The sequence below is a fragment of the Carassius gibelio genome, chromosome A2 (assembly GCF_023724105.1).
Source record: "Carassius gibelio isolate Cgi1373 ecotype wild population from Czech Republic chromosome A2, carGib1.2-hapl.c, whole genome shotgun sequence".
Taxonomy (NCBI): domain Eukaryota; kingdom Metazoa; phylum Chordata; class Actinopteri; order Cypriniformes; family Cyprinidae; genus Carassius; species Carassius gibelio.
Genome location: NC_068372.1, coordinates 30552010 through 30575091, shown reverse-complemented (window position 1 = coordinate 30575091; position 23082 = coordinate 30552010). Strand labels below are relative to the sequence as shown.

Sequence of the window (23082 nt, the reverse complement as noted above, 5' to 3'; positions counted from 1 at the left end):
GCTCAGCTTTACTTGGTTCTCCATCAATCATGTTTTAGAGTCTCAAATCTGATCCTCAGGATCTTGTGAGGAGCGTTTGTTTCCAGAAGCTTTACTTTCACTGTTCCTCAGCGGAGGAATGATCTTCACAAGCCTCCAGAACATCTCACATCTTCTGAGGAGAGTTTATTTCTTCAGTGTTATATGTGCGGATCATTTACATCTCATCTCATCACTGGAGACTCATATTGTGTGTCAGTATCCGCTCTAGTTTCTTCCATATTCTCACTATATCAGAGCCATTAAAGCAAGCATTAAAGCAAGTAGAGACCTGCGGCGAACTCCTCGATGGTCATGAGCGGGAAGCGGATGAGATTGAGGGCTTTCCCCAGCACACGTCTCTTGTTCTCCGGCGTGAGCTGCAGCTGCTGTCGATGAGCCTCCGCTTCTGCCCAGCGCACCGCGGCTCCGAACAGATGCACCTCACGAACGCCCAGAGTATCTCTCTCCAACACCGCCACCAGCGTGTCTGACAGAGACCAGAGACACACAGACGTCTGTGAGGACCAGAGGAACCAACCACGGCTTTCATGAGAACAGCCTCATCTCACAATGTGGTTTTTAGGTGAGGTACTGCTTCAGCTCGGACCCAGTGCTCTTGTAATGCATGTGTTTCTGTGGTACAGTACCCAGATCAATATCGGTGAATCCCTCAGCAGCGAGAGCGTCTCCGGTGTTTTTGTCGATGTTCTCCAGACACAGAGCGGCCAGCTGCGGCTCGTCGAACAGTCTTGCCTTCAAACACACAACACATGCGCCTGTCAGACTCCTAGTAAACATTAGGATGCACTCAGAGGATGTTCAGGAGCACATACCGATTCCTCTCTAATCTAATTTTTCTCTACCTGTGTGAGCAGCATGAAAGCATTGTCTGCGCGCAGGTTCTTCTTCAGAAACTCCACACATTGGGCCTCCAGAGCAGGAACGGCGTATTTCTTAGCGGTGTAGAGAGTCGTCATCACTGTCTCGGGTCCGATGTGTACCTCATCGGAGTACAGGAACCTGGAGAAAAGGTTAGAGTTTCTGGAATGTGTGTAGAGTACATGCATGCATGCATACTGAGAAAAACACTTTTACTTGAGCAATGCCAGGAACGCAGCAGGCTCTACATCAGGAAGCTCGATCTCTGTGGATGTGGTGGCCATGCCTCCATTAAACATGGCATCGAATACTGCACTGCCAGCGGCCAGAACAAACCTAATATCACCAATAAATATAATAATAATTATTGATATGATAAATTATACATTTAGAATATTCTAATGTATTCATATATTCTGATTTCACTTAAAAATAATATTAATTCCAGTTTCAAGATGTCAACTCATAATTTGCGAGAAAAAATTTGGAATTGTGTGAAAAAATAAAATATATCACAATTATATTTGTTTTATTCCGAGTTTATATCTATCTTGCAATTCACTTTTTTCTCAATTGCGAAAAAAATTCTAATATATACAACAACAAAAAAAAATCATAATTTTATTTGTGATCCCATGGCAGAAAAAAAATGTATTGCGAGATAAACTCTTATTATGAAAATTCTGTATGAGGTCAGAGGTCATGTATCGCAATTATGAGTTTTCTCTCAGAATTTATAAAAAGAAAAAAAATAAGATAAAAACACCTTTTTAATCCCATGGAAATGTAAAACAAGTTAATGACAAATACACCCACACTTACGAATTTTCACAATGCAAAAATATTTTAATTGTCGTTTTTTTTTATCATAAAAACGTTTGTCTCGTGACCAGCTGTTAAACGTGCGCGCGCGAATTAAGCGCTTCAGCTGAGGGGGAGATTTTTTTTTAACGAATAACGTCTTTAATTTCAGTCTGTTTCTTACACTAAATTATATTATAATCTCGGAAAACTTGTTAAAATATCTCATGAGTTATATGGACAACGGTTACGAGGCTTTTAGTCATTTTTGGAGCTTGACAATTCCAGTCCCTATCCACTTCTATTATACTGAAACGGGCTCGTGAACATCCCACTAAATATATCCTGTTGTGTTCTACGAATAAAGCAAGTCATACAGGTTTTAAGACGACTTTGTAGGGAGTAAATAATGACAAGATTAATTTACTGTGTGTTAAGTGCATCACCTGTGCGCAGGTATCCGCTGGACTCCGATTCCTTTCCCCACTAGAAAGTGAACATCACTCAGTACTTCATTATTGAACAGAAACGCAAATCTCTCTTTCACTGTGGTTTTCGTCGCCTGCCAGTTATAAACAGGCTCCCGGTACACGAGCACGGCGGCTGCGGACAGAGACGAGTGCATCGCAGCGTTATTAGACGGGTTCCCGGTCATGTTCGAGGCGGTCGGAGGCAGCGGCCCCACCTCCGCCGCGGCAGGCGGGAGAGAGTTCACCAGGTTCGGCGGAGGTCCTGACGCAACACCGGGGCTTTCCAAACTCACAGGCCCCGGTTGGGGATTTGAGCGTCTCGTTACGCCCTGAGAGCCTCCGCCGCCTCCAACCGATCCTCCGTGACTCGCGGCCAAAGCGTATGAACTGTTGCTCGGTTGGCTGTTCCTCAAAGGTCCGGGTCCGGAGAAATTTAAACACGGAACCCGACCGCTATTGTCTCCGGTAGCCATCTTGAACTGAGGCGCGCACCCGCTGAATGAGTAAACAAATGTCGAGCACTTTCGGTCATATCGCGCGCACGCGCACAACACCCGGTCCCAAGCGCACGTGTGGAGTTGTATATATCAATATCTTTAAAAACACTCAAAATTTTTATTCTAAATTATTTTTCTATTATATTTTATAAAAAAAAATTTATCTATTAAATCGGACACAAGTAAAACAGACTAGAAACTATTCTTGCAATATCTATAAAATGAAAGTCTTTCAAAATATATGAATTATTATTCATATAACAAAAGGGAACTGGTTTGTCAGTACATTGGTTTAATGCAGTTTATGGCAAATTCCAATTGCCTAGAATTTGTATATATATATATATATATATATATATATATATATATATATATATATATATATATATATATATATATATATACACATATTTTAATATTTTTAGCAATTTATTTAGAATATACCCATTATGATTTCTAGAAAAAAGAGAACGCAGGGATTCCTTTTGTTTCCATCCTAAACATCCTCATAAACATCAGGGGACGGGTTCCCAGACAGGGTTTAAATTAAGTCTGGAGCAGGCTTAATCCAGAATTATTATCTAGATTTATTTTCATAGGCTTCTTTGATCCTATTTACCATTTTTGATGTATAAAGATTGAAAACACTACGTAAATCTGAAGTTAAACTAGTCCTGAAGTAGCTCAAGGGCCTTTGGAGTTTAAGAGGCTAAATCTCTGTCCAGGAAACCGCACTAGAAGCTCAATAATAAATGATCTGTTATCTCTATATACACTTGATGTGGTTTACATGGTAAGTCACGTGCTATTGTGTTCATGTATGCATGTAAATGGCAAAAGTCAAAGCCTATCACCGAGTAATAATACTTGAGTGTCATGACGCCCCCTTCTGGACGAGCTGGGAAACGACGCGATGACGTCACACGCCCAAAAGCTGCAGCAAATGCAGCATCTGCGAAAGAAAAAAAAGCCCTGTCATGAAATTGTTTCCACTGTGACGATGTTGAGACACTGGAAATGCAGTTAGTATAGGAATGAACCTAAAGTATCCACCCAAACTGTTTCTCTTACGTTATATATTTTCGTTTATGCATTTAGCATTTTAAACAGAATGAAAGAGAAAACTGTAGTTGCAGGATTCTTTATTCGAATTGTATATATTATATATTTTTAAACATTTTTTTTGTCAAATAAGTTTTATTGAAAGACAAAGACTTTGAAGATGTATTTGCATTTATTTTCGTTGCTATATTATTATTATTATTATTATTATATTATTTTACATTATAGCAGGTGGTATAAAAATGTTTCACATATAATATAACTGTATTTACTTTTGGATAGACACATTTTTATTACAAAGATGTGTCTATCCAAAATTAAATACAGTTATATTATATTAAATTAAATGAGACATTTCTGTTGTCAAAAGTCCTTGTCCAAAAAGATGATGCAATTTCTTAAGATGAATTTTATTTATTTATTTATTTGCTTTTTATTATTAAATATATAAATATATGATAAAAAAACTAATAAATAAAAACTTTCATCCTAATAAATTGCATAATATATTATAATTATAATGTCTATAAAATAAAATAGAAGTCCCTAAAGTTTAAAATATATAAAGTATTCAGTAATCAAAAATAAATTCAATTGTGAATACCCTAGTTATTATAGCAACTTCAATACGATTATAATAATAATAATAATTATTATTATTTTTAAAGCGATGTCAGTCAGTGATATTTCAATATTCATTATTATACACACGTTTTGTATAAATTCTCATTTAAATTAACGCAGACGTTTCCCATATATCTTTAATGTCCAGCTTTTTTCTATTCAAAATTTTTTGTTGTATAATAAACCTGTAATACTTCGATCTGCTCTGTTATATAATAATTTCATTTCTGCACGCGCGTGTGCGGGAGTCCCTCGTGTGCGCGCGCGCGCGAGTCAGAAGAGAGAAACTCCGTCTGCGTCTCCTCGGCGTGACGTCACGGTGCGAGCTGTTCCCGCGCCGCTGGTGCTGAAGGAATGTGAAGATTTTCTGTGAGATCGGAGTTTATTGCTGAGAAGCTGCGGTTATGGCTTTGTGTTGAATCCAGTCACAGCACGTTAACGGACTGTCCCGTTCCCGCGGAGGTGTGACGCGACGCGATGTCTCTGCTCTGCGTCGGTGGTGAGTAACACTCTTTCATTCGCCATTTGTTGTGACAGAATTTAAATAACACAGTCACAAAATCCTTTTATCGTATTCCTCACTGTTGCAGTACCATGGCACTTTAATATGAACACAGACATTATGGTATTTGCAAGCGTTATATTTAATATGCATGTCCAAAAATGTTATTTTTGTCACTCTTTTATCATGGTACGTGCAAAATGAGACTTGTTTAATAAAGGTGTTTGAAGATTCATTCATCAACCTGTTAGAATTGAATGCAGACGCTGTTAGGACACTGCATTAATATTTTAAGGATCTGATATGTAGAAATGTGCTGTTATAAAGGGTTTTGCTGGTATTGTAGTGTGGGGATCTCTGGCTCGGCGTGGGAAGTGTGTTCGTGAGGGAATCCTGTGTGTGTGTGTGTGTGTGTGTGTGTGTGCTTGATGAAATGACATTTCTTGTGTTGTGAACATCATCCTGGTCACGGTGCAAATCTTTCAGGACGTCACGTTTCTTCAGCTTCACCCACATTAACAGTGTGGATTAAAATATTGATTGATTGACGAGTCATATTTACGACTGGTTGATTTCAGACACCTCTGATGCAATGCATGCTCTGAAAGCAATATCTGTTCTGCAACATGTGTACTGCATTATAGTCATAGAGACTCATGGGCATCCAATGCACTTTAGAAAACAGATCATGGATGGCTGGATGAGTGTAATCCAGCACTGCTGATTATTTTGCTCTGATGCATTGACACGTGGCTGGCTCTCATTCTTATTCTGTGCCGCATCAGACTCTTAAACACTAGAAGCGCTGGTCATTAAGCGCACAGCTGTTCAAGGGTGAATCGCACTAAACCTTCCGAGATTAATGCATGAATCATTTTATCCCAAAAGCAAAAAAGTAAAAAAAAAAAAAAAAAAAAAAAAAATATATATATATATATATATATATTATATATAGATAATATGTATTTATATATATTATATAAAAATAATAAATGTTATAAATAAATATATAAATAATACAATTCACACAAAAACGCATAATATGAACACATAATTCATTAAAAATAAAATTGTTGCATTACACTAATGAAAATTGGATTTTTGTTTGCTGATATGAATTAATTTAATATGTCGACATGATATTTAATGAAAAAGCAAATTAGCAAATATGCCAAACCCCTTTAGTTTAGAGCAAAAACTAAACTAAATTTTAACTAAACTAATTAAACTAAATTTTCATTACCATAATGCAAAAATATCTAAATTATATATATATATATAATTATTATATTATTATATATAATTATTATATTATTATATATGAAATGAAGCTTATTTTTAAGATTGTTTTTACATTATATTTAATGGAGAAAAGAAAAAAAATTCCACTTCCTTTAAGTGAATACAAAATAATAATATCAAATAAAAATCAACAAATCTAATAAATAAAAATGAATTATATTTCCAAAATGTAAAAAGAATAAAATAACCCTTAATTTATGCTGATTTAAAAACATAAAAAAATATGTTACATTAGAATCTGGAGGGGAAGATGTGTTTTGTTTTGTAATGGAAAGTAAAAACACAGTTCAAATAACCCATTTTTGGGGGATAAGATATGATCTAGACAATATGACTGATTTAGAGGAAGTCCCTGAGGAAAGGAACTGTTCAGGAAAAGAGTTATGGGTTTATTTCTCAATGAGACGACGAAAGCTTTTATTCTTGATGTGCGGTTTGTCATGACTGAGGTGTTGGATCAATGCTCATTACAGGAGAAAGTGTGCAGCGTGAAGCGTCATGATTTAATTAAGCTCTTTACTTAAGAGATAAAGTATTGTCAGGCACTCCACTATCCTTTTTGTATATATTACCCTTAACAGATTGTGTAATGAAATCTAAAGATGAATGGATTACATTTTTCTGCTGTTGTGTTGAGTGATGCGACTCTTATGCTGAATGTGGGAGTGTTTTCATTCGTATGTATTACTGAACATCCCACCTTCACAAAGTCTTCAGTTAGTGCCATGCTTTGATGCTTTATGAGGAGTTTTGTTTCTTGTCCAAATGCTTTTGGAGAGACTAGAAGAAGAGATCTTAAAGAAACAGTTCACCCGAAAAGAAATGTAGCACTGCATCAGTGTCTCATCAATGGATGCTCTGCAGTGAATGGGTGCCGTCAGAATGAGAGTCTGATAAAAACATCACAATAATCCACAGTCCGTCAGTGAACATCTGGAGAAGACAAAAGATGAAACAAATCCAGCATTAAGATGATTTTAACTCAAATCCGAGTCTATAACTCAATGCTTCCTCCAGTGAAAAGTGTTCTGGTCTGAATCAGGAGAGAAATCTGCACATTAATATGAATTTTTTTGAGCTCTTTACCCTTTCTGAATGACAATTATTGACTGATAGAAACATCTGAGACGATGTTGACCTAAACGAAGCATCTCAGGAGACTTAATGAGCTCTAAATTATGAAGCAGCAACATCTGCGCGATATCAAAATGCTTTCTTTCTTCGTTTCCTTTCACAGTCAGCTGGAGGTTTTAATAAACAGGGTCTGGGTGTCATTGATTACGATGTGTTGTTTGTGGGCAGCAGATCCAGCTCTGAATTATTTATATTGGCAGTGATTTATGATTCTGAGCTATTATTAAGTTTCCTGGGTTCTGCGATCCAGCGTCTTCTTCATTGATCTGGTCTGGGTATTGATCGATTACAGTGGTCTATTTTAACTGCACTCAATGAAACACCATACGACAGAGCTGCACACCTCTCTCTAATTCAGTCTTAGATGGAGCAGGATGGCAAAGATTGTTAGTGCCTGTATTTATTTGCTTGAAATGGAGAGAACTGAGTGGCTTGGAATAGATCGGGTGTTTCAGCACAGATGCACAGTGGCCGCTCCGCTCGCATCGGGTCGTCATATTTCTGTCGACTATGCAGATATAAACAAGCTGTATCAGACCTGGCACATCTATCTATTTAATCCTAGTTCTGCTGCTGCAGAACAGCTCAGTTATCATCCTTGAACATCAGGCAAACACCAAAATCTAAAAAAGTTTGTTTCAGCTCGTTATTGGCTCATTATTTCTCTAATACTAACTCTTCTGTTTGTTTTTTACAGTGAAGAAGGGCAAATATGATGGACCCCAGGGTAAGTAAAAGGATATCACAAATTAATTCACACATACAGGTATATATGTATGTAAAAAATGTGTATATATATGTGTGTGTGTGTGTGTGTGTGTGTAAAAATCATAAAGCATAAAAAATATGATATGTGTAATGTAGATAAAATATGGTGCATTGTGATAAATTCTGAAACTTTTTGCCATTTTCAATTTGGTTCAATTTGTTAATACAAGTTCATTTACATTTATGCATTTAGAAGATGCTTTTATCCAAGGCGATGAAAATGAGAAACATAACAATCAATTTGTCACAAATGATGCAAAAGTGTAATGCCAGGTTTAATATAAAGCTAGATTAGTGCATAGTTCGTTAAAATGAATTAGGTATCGTAAACTAACTATGAAAACGTTTTTTAAACATTATTTACTAATTTCCTTTCAATGTTAATTTATATTAATTTTTTTAAATATAATAAATGTGTAAAATAATTATAACATTTATTTATTTTATTTGCTGTATAACTAACAATGAAAAGTGTTTATTTTTACATTACTTAATTTTCTAATTTAATGTTAATTTATACAAATATTATTTAAAATTAAAAAATGTAAATTAAATTAAATTAAATTAATTCATTCAGTAGACGCTTTTATCCAAACATTCGGGCTATTAATTTTTACCTATCATGTGTTCCCAGGGAATCGAACCCCCAACCTTGTAATTGATATCGCAATGCTCTACCACTTGAGCTACAGTAACACTGAATATAATATATTTAAATATGTATACATTAATTTATACATTTATTTAGAGTTGTTCAGTACAGTACGTTTTGGGGTTGCTGTATGTGAATGCTATGATTTCTATCTCTATTTCTGTTCTTCCTGCAGAGAAATTCAACACATATGTGACTCTGAAGGTTCAGAATGTGAAGAGTACGACCATCGCTGTACGCGGAAGCCAACCCAGCTGGGAGCAAGACTTCATGTTGTGAGTCCTTCGTATTCTCTTCTTCTGTCCTTATCCTTGTTCCTTTCTGATTTATTTTCTTTGCTTTATGTTTAAGTTTATCTCGTGTCTCCTTGCATTTTTTTCCATTCCACGGCCCATGTCACATCTTTATTAATGCAAAAGTGCATTTTGTGTGAATTAGAAGTTGACCGATTTATCGGTTATCGGTGATTAATCGGTACCGATAATTGATTAAATTAAGTTAAATAGTTACGCACTCTTTTAGTTTTAATTACAAATCCTTTATAAAAACTATCGGTTGATTAATCGGTATCGGTAAAATCCACTATCAATTACTATTACTATTAATAATTGTAATAATTGTAATAATATTTTGTTTTTCTGCTTGTTGACAGTATCTTCTGATTTATGGAATGATAGAAAGAGAAATCCCAAATATCCCAAACATTTTATATATATCGACAAAATCAAACGAGTTTTGAACCAAGCTTCATCCAATGTTCAGATTTCTGTTTTCAAATGTATGCAAATGAGTGTATATATATATATATACGTTCCTCTGCAGAACATCTTACTGTCTTTCATCCTTTGTTCATTTTCGATTCCCATTTACAGGTTTATTCTGCGGTTTAGTCTGCGGTCCTCTTCCACCTGCATTTATCTTCATCTAAAGGTTGTTCTGTCTTCTGATTCTCTCTCTGTTTGTGTCCAGTGAGATAAATCGTCTGGATCTGGGCCTGACGGTGGAGGTGTGGAATAAAGGACTGATCTGGGACACCATGGTCGGCTACGTTTGGATTCCACTGCGGAGTATACGCCAATCTAACGAGGTCGGTGTTGCATCATTGGGTTTGCATGATACGGCTGATATGAGCACCGTTCTTAATACCTGTTCTAGTACAAGAGCAAAAACAAAATGCTGTTTAATTAAAAAGTTAAATATCAAGCTTTAATTGAAAGATTGGTAAAATAGGGAATCTAATAGAGACTTTTACTTGAGGCTTCTGAGGCCGCATTCACAAAAATATTCTTAAGAAATGTCATAAGATACATTTCTTGAAGTTTGTAAGAATGTTTCTAAAGACAATTCTTGAAAAATTATATATTTTTTCTTATTAAGAAGAAAATCAGGCTTATTTGGAAGCTTGTTTCTGCCAAGTTATAAAAAATAAAGGTAATTATGATTGATTATCTCACAGTTCAGACTTTTTTTTATGGAATAATAAAAATAAACATAATAAAAATTTCAACTTTTTATCTGACAATTCTGTTTTTTATCATATATATATATATAAATATATATATATATATATATAAATATATATATATATATATATATATATATATATATATATATATATATATATAAAATATTTTTTATAATTTTATTTTGCAACTAAGATTTTTCTTCTCAATAATTTTGAAAAAAACCTCAGAAGTTTGAAATATAAACTGAGATGTAATATTGCAAGACAGAAAAATTAGAATTCGCAATTAATTTATGTCTCAGTAAACTTAACAAATAAAATTCTGTAAAAAAACGTAATTGCGAGACGTAAACATAATTTTGGGAGAACAAAATCAGATTTGGGAGATATTATCTCAGAATCGTGAGAAAAGACATAATGCTCTGTAATAATCATAATAAGCTTGCATGATATTTTCGCTGTTTTTTTAATGCACCATGTACTTTAAATCTGTTTAAAGATGCGCTCATTTGCATGTATTGCATTAATTTGTTCGCCATCTGTCTTGTACTGAATGTTCAAGAAATATTGCATATGTATTGAATGCTGCTTAAAATTCTCGTAATTATAGGCTCAAATTTCAAAAAGTAATGTCATGCATACACGTAGTTATGTATGTTGTAATGCTAGCAACAATTATTTTGAAACAGCCCAATAAATCCATCTTACCTTTGGGGATTTAAGACAAGTTGAAAGTTATTCTAATAGAGGTAATTTATGATGAATTTTAACAAGACTCTTTTCAAGTAGTTTTGTGTTACGAACAATCTTAAGAAAAAGGTATAAGAATATTCTAAAGAAGTATTTTTGGGAATAAAAAATATTAGTTTTGCTTTTTTTTTTTTGAGAAAAACTACCATCAAATACACGAAAGACCGTTACATCAAAATAAGAGTTCGGTTTAACTTGAAGAAATTATGACAGAAACATATTGTCAATGTAATTTTCAAAGCAATAATAACAATTTTATTTTTCTAAAGGAATTTCATACAAACAAGGTGATTTTTATTAATTTATACAGTTTTGTTTTGCAGCATCTTGTTTGAAAAAATAAAAATGCAGTGTTTTGTTGTAAATTAATTATTTGAATTCATTTCAAAATATCGATTCAATTGTAAAAATGTTATTAATTAATTTAATTAAGACACCATTTTTAAAATAATAAATTAGCATTGAATCTTAAAACGCAGAATCCAGAAAAAATAAAAAAATAAAACAGAATTTATGGAAAAATAAAATGGCTTTTTATGGGGACTTAAATTAAAAGTGAGTTACGGAAAGCATTTAATATCGTGATAAATATTTATATTTTATGATGTGAAAAAAAATGTCATGATAATATTTTTAGCCATGTCGGCCAGTCCTAGTTTTAAGCATAAATTCTCTTAATTCTGATGCATTTCTCATAAAACTTAAGTAATTTTGCTTCTCAAGTGAATGCATCTTGATTTCAAGAATGTTATATAGATATTTGACCTGAAAAACGAGATAAAAATATCAAGTAATTAAATAATGTTTTGTGTGATGGAAAGATGCCCAAATTTAAATGAAAATATTATGAGCTATGAAAGAGCAAAATAAGAGCAGTACAGCTGTTTTTTTTGTGGTGAGATCAGACTTTAAATTAAATTGAACTCAGGATGACAGTGTGATGTGAGAGAAGGGAAGTGAAGGTCAGGTTTTTGATTAGATCTGGTTCAAACATGGCATGCACTGCTGGATTTATGGCTGTAATGCACCTCAGACCTCGTGCACCTGTGCCCTTCCTGTCTTGTTATGTAACCCAGTTATTTAAAGACTGCGGTTTTATTGAGTTGCCTTCCATTTACTGCTTTTATGTCCTGTTTTATAAATGACCTTGAGCTTTTCCTCATGCGTTCACATGTAACATGAATAATATATCATCTGCTGTCAGTGATTAATGAGTTTTGACTTCTCTTGGTCGCTGATGTTCTGGTGTTTGTGTGATTTAAAGCTGTCGAGGGTTAAAAAAAACTAAAAAACAAAAACGACAAAAAATGACAAAAATTATGAACTCTAAATAAATACAAATTAAAAATGGAAAATATAAAAATAAATCTGATTCTAATTAATCTGGGACTATAATTATTAATTAATACAATTAATATAAAACTTAGTATCTAAATGGTCTTCAAGCATCAATGCTCTGGATGGAAATCACTATTAACATTTATTATTAAATCACTATAATTAAAAAAAAAATTGATTATTATTTTATATATATCATAAAATAAAAGGCTGACTTGAATAAAAATGCTCAAAAATAGTACTATTATTTTTATCATTTAAAAAACATATTTTTAGATTATTATTTTAAAATAAAAGAGAATAAAAGTAAATAAGTATATACAATAATATATATGTAAAGCAATGTACAATACATATAGTAAAATAAAATTGTTCAATAACTGAACATTATAAAAGAATATAAAAAAATACATATATTATGCAATATGCAATTTATATAAATAATAAATGTAATATGAATATTAGCGTAAAATGTAAAAGTATTTGCATTTGATGACAAAATGATATGCATAATGAGTCTGAAGGGGTGTCCCAGTTTACATACTTATGCACTATACTATGCCATTTACTAGTAAGAATAATAAGTGCACTTCCTTATTACTTATTTAACCAAAAAATGAATTGTGAGATGTTGGAAACTGATAAATTGCATCCTGGAATGACTGTGATGATGATGGATGACAAACACGCTGACTAAATGTCATATGCTAGACATAGTGCCTACTTTAAGTGCATAAAGTATGTAATTTGGGATGTGTGTAGATGTGTAAATACACTTCTTCTGTGTGTGTTTGTGTTTCAGGAAGGACCAGGCGAGTGGCTGACTCTAGATTCTCAAGTTATAATGGCAGATAATGAAATCTGTGGCACCAAAGATCCAACCTTTCATCGTTTGCTTCTGGACACACGCTTCGAACTGCCACTGGGTCAGATTATATGTGTGTGTGTGTGTGTGAGACCCGCTTTCACTCTGACGAGTCTTCTCCATTACATTCTCCGTAGATATGACATCTAAGATACGACCTCAGGCTAAGACGTCTCTTCTGTGTGTGTTTCTCCCATAGACATCCCAGAAGAAGAGGCGCAATACTGGGCCAAAAAACTGGAGCAGCTCAATGCCATGCGAGACCAGGATGTGAGTCTGTCGTCTCTCTGTGCTGTAGTTTCTCCATAAAACACAAACATACACTTTTCAAAACAATTACATCTGTAAAGTAACCTAATGTGTTCACAATCGCAAATCAAAGACAAACTTGTGAGATGACGTAGTAGTGCTGGGGAATATAACACAAAAAATATTTAATATTTGTAAATGTACTTTTTTTGCCCCCGACATATTTGAAATTGTTTACTGCAAATCAGCACACACAAAAAATATCTATAGCAATAAGTAGTCAAACTAATTTAGACAGTGTGACTACTTATTGTTTTTTTTTTTACTAAATGAAAACAATATAACATTTAGAATAATATTTACTTAAAGGTACTTAAATTATACTATATTAGAAGTGCAACATTTCTTACAAAAAGTTACAACAAAACAAGTTCTTTGAAGAACAAAGAAACACATTACATAGAAAAAGTGGCTGGAGTGTCTTAAAAAGACTCAATTTCACTAATTAAAGCCTTAAAAGATCTTAAATCAGAGACAGAAATTCTTAAATTCATAAAGTCATGGCATTAAATGTTGCATGCACTGCAAAACTGAATATCTTAACATGTATATTTGTTTTGCTTCAATACGAATATCTAAATATCATTACATAAAGGTACATTAGATTGAGATGCAAAATGAGCATTGCTTTCTGATAAACCAAACAAAATTAACAGCTTTTATGCATAAATACGTGAACAAATATCTTGTTTTCTTGCGGTTCATATCATGATATGTGGCTAGTGTTTGATATGTGTGTGATTTGTGTTGCAGGATTCATATCAGGAGGTCCAGGAGAGGCCACTGTCTGTCCCAGGAACACAGTGCTGTGAGTGTGATACATGCTTCAAATTAAAGCCTAAATCATTACCAAATTATCCATAATATTTAATTTCCCCTTCCTTCACGTGCTATATCCGACTTAAGACTGTCAATGCATAATTCAGCTATTCTCATTCAGATAATTTCAAGCTAATCTTAGTAAATGCTGCTTAGTAAATGATTAAAGTAACCACATCTTGACCATACAAGCTAGAAATTGTGTCTGATGTTCATTTATTTTTTGAGCGCATTAATATTTTTCAGTCCTTCCTGTATCGTACGTGAGTCACTGTTAATGTGATTCAGAAGTAAATCAAGCAGAAAGCATGAATTGAGCTCTGACTTACTGTGACTCACGCTCTTATTTCACACAAACACACACACTCTGCTGACACAGCTCCCGGGGGGCGGGGCTAGGCAGCGGGGCCTTCTGATTGGCTGAGACACGCAGCTGGGAATCATCACTGGATGGCAGCCAAAAGCACTCAAATCACACAACACTGAGTCATCAAACCCGTACTTTACTCTGCTGCAGGAAGAGACACAGACAGAGTCGGTGACTACGTGAAAAATGATGTCATACTGAAAGATTAGATAGATGCGTGAGAGCCGGGTAAAATTACAGTAATTACAAATACAGTAATACTGTGAAATAGCTGTTTTCTGTGTGAGTCTGTGTTAAAGTGTAATGTATTTCTGTGATGCTCCGCTGTATTTTCAGCATCATTCCTCCAGTCTTCAGTGTCACATGATCTTCAGAAATCAGAATAATATGATGATTTACTGCTCAAGAAACATTTCTGATTATTATCAATGTTTAACATAGTTGTGCTGCTCAATATTTTTTGTGAAAACCGTGATACTTTTTATTTTTCTGGATTATTTGATGAATAGAAAGTTCAGATGAACAACATTTATTTGAAAATCAAAATCTTAAATACTTAAATATATAAAACATTTACATTTTGGGTAATATTATTATTATTATTATTATTTGAAAAAAAAAAAAAAAAAATATATATATATATATATATATATATATATATATTTATTTATATATATATATATATATTTATATAAGTATAATTAGATAAAATAAATATATTTAGTTAGCAATATGAAAAAAAAATATATAAGTGCCTACAACTTGCAGAAAATATATTTATCTGTTTTTACATAAATACATTTTCCATAGGATGTATTCACTTATACATTTTTATATACTATATATATATATATATATATATATATATATATAAAACTGACCCCAAAAAATCCTGTACATTTGTTTTTATGCCTTGCAAACATTTATTTATTTAAAATAAACCTTCTTAAACTAAACCTTCTTAAACCTTTATAAGAATGTCTCAAGCATTTATAACTTATTGTAAAATCATAGATGCTTCATTTAAATCCGGTAAAAATATAAACAAATCACTGTATGATATAGTTTAGCATAAGTGGGTTTATTCATTTGTATCTAAATATTTTGTCAAGGCAAGTACAAATATTATCTAAAATCTCTGCATGGTTAAGTGAAGTAGCATTACTTTTAATAGCAATAGACTGATAAAACTGGTTGTTTTGAATGTTGTATAAAATAAATAATCAGTATTATATCGAGCATCGCCCATGTTTATGCTTCACTGTTGTCTCTGGAAAGACTCTGAGTGCAGACTTATAACGCTAACCCTAACCCAGGTTAAGCGTCAGCATTGCATTGTGGGTAATTCTCTGTCTTCTCTTGTCTCTCACAGGTAACTGGTGGGGTGACCAGCAGAGTGAGTTTACATATCTATCATCATAAAATTATTAATATGACATCTACTTTCCTATTGGTTTTCCCTTTAGTTAACATCACCAGAGTGGATTTACTCACTGATCGAGCGTTTCATGCTTGAAGGCCGTGGATTTGCAGTTATTTCTAAGGCTTTGAAAATTGAAAATGTAAAGACTTTAGCATGCAGAAGTGACCGAGAAACTTTTAGCATGCTAAAATATTTAGTTTAATATTTATTTCAGCACCACATTCAGATATTTTGGATATTTCTTAGGCTTTACAAGTATTGTCACTTATACAACAGATTCAAATACTGAAAGATGAAACTTTTAATACTACAGCCATAATAACTTAAAATTAAAATCCATCACTTCGTGTGAATACAGTAAAAATGTAACTAATAGATGATTGCCATATTTGCATTTTGTTTAATCGTAGTACATTAGGACTGTTTGTCTTTGTATTACAAGTTAAAATATGTAAACGAGGCTTTATCTAATTAGTCAGGCACTCATTTGCATATATTTACAGAATAAAAGCCTGAACACTGGATGAAGCCAGGTTAAAAATAATTTTATAAATTAGGTTTTTACAGAGGTGATTTTTAATCACTCCATAAAACAGAAAATACTGTGAAATCCAGAAAAATAAGAAAATAAAAAGCATGTTTTTAAGGAATTTAAAATCAGTCAAAGGACTGTTATGGAAGCAAAACGGCACATCGCACTTCTCGAGTAACAGCAGCTCATGACAGATGTGTTTGTGTGTAGATTTAGGAAAGCAGATGTGTCTTTGTGTGTAGACAATGATCCAGACAGTGCGATGGATGACCGAGACAGTGATTACCGCAGTGAGACCAGTAACAGCATCCCACCGTCGTTCTTCACCGCATCTCAACCCAACGCCTCGGTCCACCAGTATCCCATGAGCCACCAGCACCACAGTCCCAGCGCCCCAAACAACCACTGCGACCCGGTCTACGATCACCAGACAGGCATCAGGTGAGAGAAAGAGAGCAAGTAATACTTAATATTTACTTTCTTAATTTTAGAAATTAAGTTTTTCTTGTTGTGCCTAATCTCTCGCTCACTTCCCGTCCTCCTCCAGCCCGACCGGGAGCTACGCATCCTCGGCCGAGCTCAGTCACTGCAGTTCTCAACTGAGCGAAGAGTACGGCGAGCGAGAACTTTACGACGAGAACGACTCGTACCACTCCTGCCACTCGTCCGTGTCCTACAGCAAGGGCTCGCCGGACTGGGACGAGATGCAGGGCACGTACAGCGATGAATGCGTCTACAGTAAAGATGAAGGAGGAGAAGAAGGTGCTCTTTATGAGGAAGAAGATGCTGACCTGTATCCAGAGGAGGTGGACATGTTCGAGGGCGAGGAGGACTTCAACTACGTCAATGAAGAATTGGGACCGGTTGACGAGGACCAAGAGCTTTCGTTCACTCCAACCGCTCCAACGCTTGATGTCCCATCAGCCACCAGACCTCCTCTGGAGAAACAGACCTCTCTTCACCAACAGTCTCAAAACGCCAGCCAACCTCAAGTCCAACAGTCCAATCAGACTCAACCCAAACCCCCAAACCAACAAGTTCCCACCCCCCAAAAACAGCAGTCCTCAGGCCCACTCACTTCGGTTCAGTCCTTCTTCGCCATGGCTAAGCCATTGACTGCTGTGTTTGGTTTGGGTGGATCTACTCCTTCTCCACCAACAACTCAATCCCAAGCTCCACCAACTCAATCCCAACCTCCACCAACTCAGTCCCAACCTCCACCAACACAATCCCAGCCTCAGATGGCTCCACCTCCTGCTCCTGCCACCCATCAGATGCCTCCACCATCAAACAAATCCCCTGAGCTTCCCACTCCTGCCCCAACATCCAATTCCAAACCTGCACTAGAACCTAAACCTCCAACCCCAACCGAGGAGAAACCGCCAACGGTAGAGCCACCAATGGAGGAGGAACCTCCACTTCAAGAAGATGGCTTTCACGTGGAAGAACCTCCAGATGAGGAAATAAAGATTGAGAGTCCACCTCCGTCTCCTCCTTTTGAAGAGGAGGAACCAGTACCTGAACCTGAGAGGTGCCACAAATATCTCAATAACTCCTTGTTGTTCCAAGATGTTCACACGCCAAATTTACTGGTAATGGTGATTGATCAAGGTTCCAGGCAGCTGATTAGTATCCAAAACCCGTTTAAAACCAGCAAACCAGAGTCAATTGGCCACCTAAAATGCACAAACCAGATTTATTAGATGATTTTAAAGCTGTTTTTAGGATTTTTGACTTGGTTTAGATGGTTTGCCATTAGGATGCATGAGCTGATTGGTGTCCAAAACCACTTTAAAACCAGCAAACCAGAGTAACTTGGTCAGTAAAACACACAAGGCACATTTTTTGGATAATTTAAAGCTGTTTTAAGGATTTTTGATTGGGTTTAGATGGTTAAACAGCTTGTCTTTAGGCTTGATGAGCAGATTGGTGTCCAAAACCATATTAAAACCCGCAAACCAGACTCACTTGGCCACCTTAATTGCACAAACCACATTTATTGGTTGATTTAAACGCTGTTTTTAGGATATTTCACCTGGTTTAGATGGTCAACCAGCTTGTATTCCAGCCTGACCATCTGATTACTGTCCAAAACCCCTGAAAAACAGCAAACCAGACTTGCCTGACCAATTAAAACACACAAACTACATTTATTGATTGATTTAAAACCTGTTTTTAAGATATTTAAACCAGTTTAAGTGTCCAAAACCCATTTAAAACCAGCAAACCAGAATAATTTGGCCACCTTAAACGCACAGACCAAGGTCAACCAGCGTATCTTCCAGTCTGACCAACTGATTGGTGTCCAAAACCAGTTTTAAAACCAGCAAACCAGATTGGCCTGACCAGCTAAAGTACACAAACCACATTTATTGGTTGAGTTAAAATCTTTCTTAAGTATATTTCACCTGGTTTAGATGGTCTACCACCTTGTTTTAAAGCATAACTCGCTGAAAAGTGCCAAAAACTCCTATAAAACCATCAAATCAGACCAGCTAAAATGAGAAAACAACATTTATTGGAAGATTTAAAAGCTGTTTTTAGGATATTTTACTTGGTTTAGATGGTCTACCAGCTTGTTTCCCAGTCTGACCAGCTGTTTTTTATTAATAGCATAGTTAGGCGAGGGAATTGTTAGACTAATGTTGCTGCTTTATTCATGCAAACCGTCTTGTTTGTCTGCAGTGAACCTGTGAAGGAGGAGCCGAAAGAGCCGGTGGATCCGGCGGTCAGAGCTAAAGAGAACTGGTTACGACTCTTTGAGAAAGTCCGACAGCAGTTACAGGAGGTGAGACTTACACTTCTGTAGCAAATCAGAACTGAGCCAGTTTACTTCCTGAAGTTTTGTTAGCGTTTTCTTCCACGTAAAAAAAGAATCTTCACGAACCTCACATTCATTTTCTCTCAGTTTTATTCAGAAATGTCTCACGTTACGGAAGTAAAATGAGCTGTTTTTATATTTTCATACACATTTTCTCGGTGCTTATAATGCGATGGAAAACCATGCTAATGCTAACGGCGTTCTAACCGCTGTCATTATTATTTTGCAGTTTGCCACGTCTTCTTTGCTTCTTTTTTGTGTGCGCTATTCTGTTGACTCTTTATCCTTTTGTCGTCTGTCTGTATCCCACCGTTTTGTCATCTTTCCAGTCTCTTTTCATTGCTTTAGCGATTTGCATGTTCGCTCAGATGACCCATGATTGGACGAGACTGTCAGGTGGGTCCGTTGTTAGTGGTGTGAACGTCCTGTGGTGGTTTTGGTGTGAGTTTCTGACCTGTGTAAAATATAAGCTGAAATAGCATTAGCCACTCATCAAAAATTGTATTTCCTGTTTTTTATGCAATTGCAAACAGCACAAAATCAATGCATCCCAGCTAAAATAACAAATGTTTTGCAAATGTTCCAAGAATGTTATAATGAAACAGTAATTTCTGAATGGTCAAATTATATTTTTTTCAAAACTTACTATTTTTTTTAATATATAATGCAAAAGTTATGTGAATGTTAAAAACGTCTAGTTTTTCCAATGTTTTAAAAACTCTTTTTTTTGTTTTGATTCGGTTTTTGTTATTTGAATGTTACCTGAATTTTTAAATTTCAATTTTTTTTTTAACTTTTTTTCTGGGCGGGGGGTTTTGCAGACATTAAAGGAATAATTCACCCAAAAATGAAAACTACCCCATGATTTACTCACCCTCAAGCCATCGTTTTTTGTTTTTTTGTACAACAGTCCAAAAGAAGTCCAATAAAGTGCATCCATCCATCATAAAAATGTCCCACACGGCTACAAGCTTTGAATAAAGGCCACCTGAAGCGAATTAATTAATGCATTTTTGTAAGAAATATACATATTTTTGTTTACGTCATCCACCGGACTGAACACGCGTACAAGATTAATGTATATAAAGTTATAAATATGCATATTTTTCTTATTCCGTTATTCACTCTCCAGAGCTGTGTGAGGCACTTTTTATGATGGATGGATGCACTTTATTGGACTTCTTTTGGACTATTGAAAAATAACACCCATTCACTAAATATAATATTTAATGTAAAGAAATTGAAATGCTATAACAATATAACTGCTAAAAAGATGTTTGTAGCTGCTAAAATACTTTTATTGGCAGATTTTCATTACCTTTGGAAATGAATGCCAAATTTAGTTTTATTTTATAAGAAGGGTCTTCAATGCACTTAAACACTGATGATCAATTAATATGATTTTGTTGATGGTCGAGGACGATATCTAGAGATGAGGGTAATTGGATTAGTTGGTTGTAAAATAGCTGAAACACATTGTTCATTTGTTAAATGCTGTATTAAATACTTTATTGTTCATTTAATGATCTTTTACTTCTGTTTTTATTTCACTAGCCTCATTGCTGAAGAGATTTTTTCATTGTTTATTTGTGTTTTTTTAGTGTGATGTACTATTTTTTATTTTTAGAAATGTTTATGTTTTTCTTTTTCATATTTTGCATAATCAATTTAGTTTAGTTTACTTTTTTATCGTTTTAAGTGTTTAGTAATTTAAATGGTATTTTTGTCTTTTTTTTTAAATGGTTATATAGTTTTGATGTTTTTTTTTTAAAGTTAGATTTAGTTATTTTAATACTTTAAGTCAAACTAAACATTTATATTGAGTCATTTAATGTTTATTAAATTATTTCTAAAATAAATATACATTTACAAAATGCATTTATTTAATGCTTAGTATATTACAAATAAATGTACATATTTATGTATTTAATAAAAATATCTTGCGGTTGTACTTTTAGTGCTATACTTAAAGTCTGCTAAATTATAACAAATAATGTATTACCTAATGCACTTTAATTGTGCATAAGTCCATTTAAAGATATACAGAAGTATATTTTATTGTGCTGATTATTGCAAGGTACACTTAAAGACTGATATTATTCAATCCTCATCAATAGTGACATTAAAACACATTTTAGGCTTAATGTGCTAATATTTAGACTGAGCTAATAAAACTAATAATGAAATGTTTCTCTCTTTCTCTCAGGCACGAGGAGAGACAGACTCTCAGTCGCTGTGGTTTGGTAAAGGAGGGTAAGTCAAAGCTTTGACTGAATGCATGAACTAAATAAAACGCAATGGTTAATAATGCATAAATGCAAAAATAGCAATTCAGTATAAATCAGAGATGACATTTTGGCTCTGCGCTCTCTAGTTAGAGAGTGAATGTTGATGGTAATTGAGAGCAATGCATAATGGTTATAATGGTGATGAGCAGGCAGTGAATGGATGTGATTTTCTGCATACGGTTAAGGAAGGGAAGTTATTTTTCATGCAACTTTATTCTTATGATTGTTTATTTCTCCAGGATGGGTGGAGCGCTGTATAGCATCGACAGCATGCCTGATCTGAGGAAGAGGAAGACCATTCCTCTGGTCCGAGATCTGGTGAGAAAACACTTTGTGTTTCTTTAATATTCAGCTCATCATTTAAATGTGAATAACAAGTTTTTGTCTCGTTTTCTTTGCCTCTGCTGTCTCATACTCAGGCTATGGTAAGGATCTGTACTATTTATTGCATATTAAGGCACCGTTTGTTTTTCTTTCTGTTTTTCTTTCTGTAATGATGACGTTGTTGATATCTCTTCTGAAGCTCTAGAGGAGACTCGTTTGAGATGACTGGGTTCTTTTCTCATCTGAGAAGTCTCCATTTGTTCTCTGTGTAATGAGAAACAGCTCATAATGAGATATGAATGACATCTCCTGTGTGATTTTTCAGTCTCTAGTGCAGAACTCTCGTAAGGCTGGCATCACGTCTGCTATGGCCTGTAGCACACTCAACAATGAGGAGCTGGTAAGTGATGGGTCTCTCTGGAAGATGTAACTTTAAATAAAAAATGCATTGTTGTCACTCGTCTAAAAGTAATGGTGCTGCTGCATGTGAAATCTGTGCACTGTGCACTTGGAGAAAAGCGGAATATATATATAGCATAATAAAATATATATATATTTTTTTTAATTCATTAAATATATATTAACATGAATTCAGTTAGAAAATATTAATAAATAATACTTTTTAAAATAATTTTATTTTTATTCCCTCATAAACTAAATGTCATGGTGATGAGTGGAGAGATTTATTCTGATAAAAAAATTATACTATATATATATATATATATATATATATATATATATGTAAAAACATGAATAAATATAAAAAATATAAATAATTATAGTTTTAAAAACAAATATTTAACATGCATTCAGGTAGAAAATATTAATAAAATTTTATTTTATTTTATTTTTATTCCCACATAAACTAAATGTCATGGTAATGAGTAGAGAGAATTATTCTGATAAAAAACATAATAAAAAATATTAATAAATATAAAAAATATCAATAATTATAGCTTTAATTAAAAAAAATATATATTTTACATGCATTCTGGTAGAAAATATTAATTATATATTTTTTTTTACATTTTATTTTTATCCCCACATAAACTAAATGTCATGGTAATGA

General features: G+C 34.2%; 2 protein-coding genes across 4 annotated transcripts in view; one reads left to right on the top strand and one right to left on the bottom strand.

Moving 5' to 3' along the window:
* Positions 1 to 2687, bottom strand: part of LOC127938736 (BTB/POZ domain-containing protein 2) — a 6072-nt gene extending 3385 nt beyond the window's left edge. The window contains exons 1-5 of one of the 3 annotated variants that reach the window (XM_052535567.1): positions 2148 to 2687; positions 1117 to 1236; positions 885 to 1041; positions 669 to 774; positions 311 to 508 (exon numbers count right to left, since the gene is read on the bottom strand). In XM_052535567.1, coding sequence (XP_052391527.1) covers positions 311 to 508; positions 669 to 774; positions 885 to 1041; positions 1117 to 1236; positions 2148 to 2644 — 1078 coding nt within the window. In that variant the 5' untranslated portion in view covers positions 2645 to 2687. The remainder of the gene's footprint in view (positions 1 to 310; positions 509 to 668; positions 775 to 884; positions 1042 to 1116; positions 1237 to 2147) is intronic. The other 2 variants (XM_052535584.1, XM_052535575.1) reach the window with 2 other exon arrangements.
* A 1985-nt stretch (positions 2688 to 4672) lies between these two features.
* Positions 4673 to 23082, top strand: part of LOC127938585 (protein unc-13 homolog A) — a 45833-nt gene continuing 27423 nt past the window's right edge. The window contains exons 1-14 of the mRNA XM_052535299.1: positions 4673 to 4853; positions 7990 to 8019; positions 8888 to 8987; positions 9682 to 9799; positions 13068 to 13191; positions 13330 to 13400; positions 14193 to 14247; positions 15998 to 16021; positions 16823 to 17021; positions 17128 to 18111; positions 19266 to 19368; positions 21608 to 21654; positions 21929 to 22007; positions 22339 to 22413. Coding sequence (XP_052391259.1) covers positions 4832 to 4853; positions 7990 to 8019; positions 8888 to 8987; positions 9682 to 9799; positions 13068 to 13191; positions 13330 to 13400; positions 14193 to 14247; positions 15998 to 16021; positions 16823 to 17021; positions 17128 to 18111; positions 19266 to 19368; positions 21608 to 21654; positions 21929 to 22007; positions 22339 to 22413 — 2031 coding nt within the window. The 5' untranslated portion in view covers positions 4673 to 4831. The remainder of the gene's footprint in view (positions 4854 to 7989; positions 8020 to 8887; positions 8988 to 9681; positions 9800 to 13067; positions 13192 to 13329; positions 13401 to 14192; positions 14248 to 15997; positions 16022 to 16822; positions 17022 to 17127; positions 18112 to 19265; positions 19369 to 21607; positions 21655 to 21928; positions 22008 to 22338; positions 22414 to 23082) is intronic.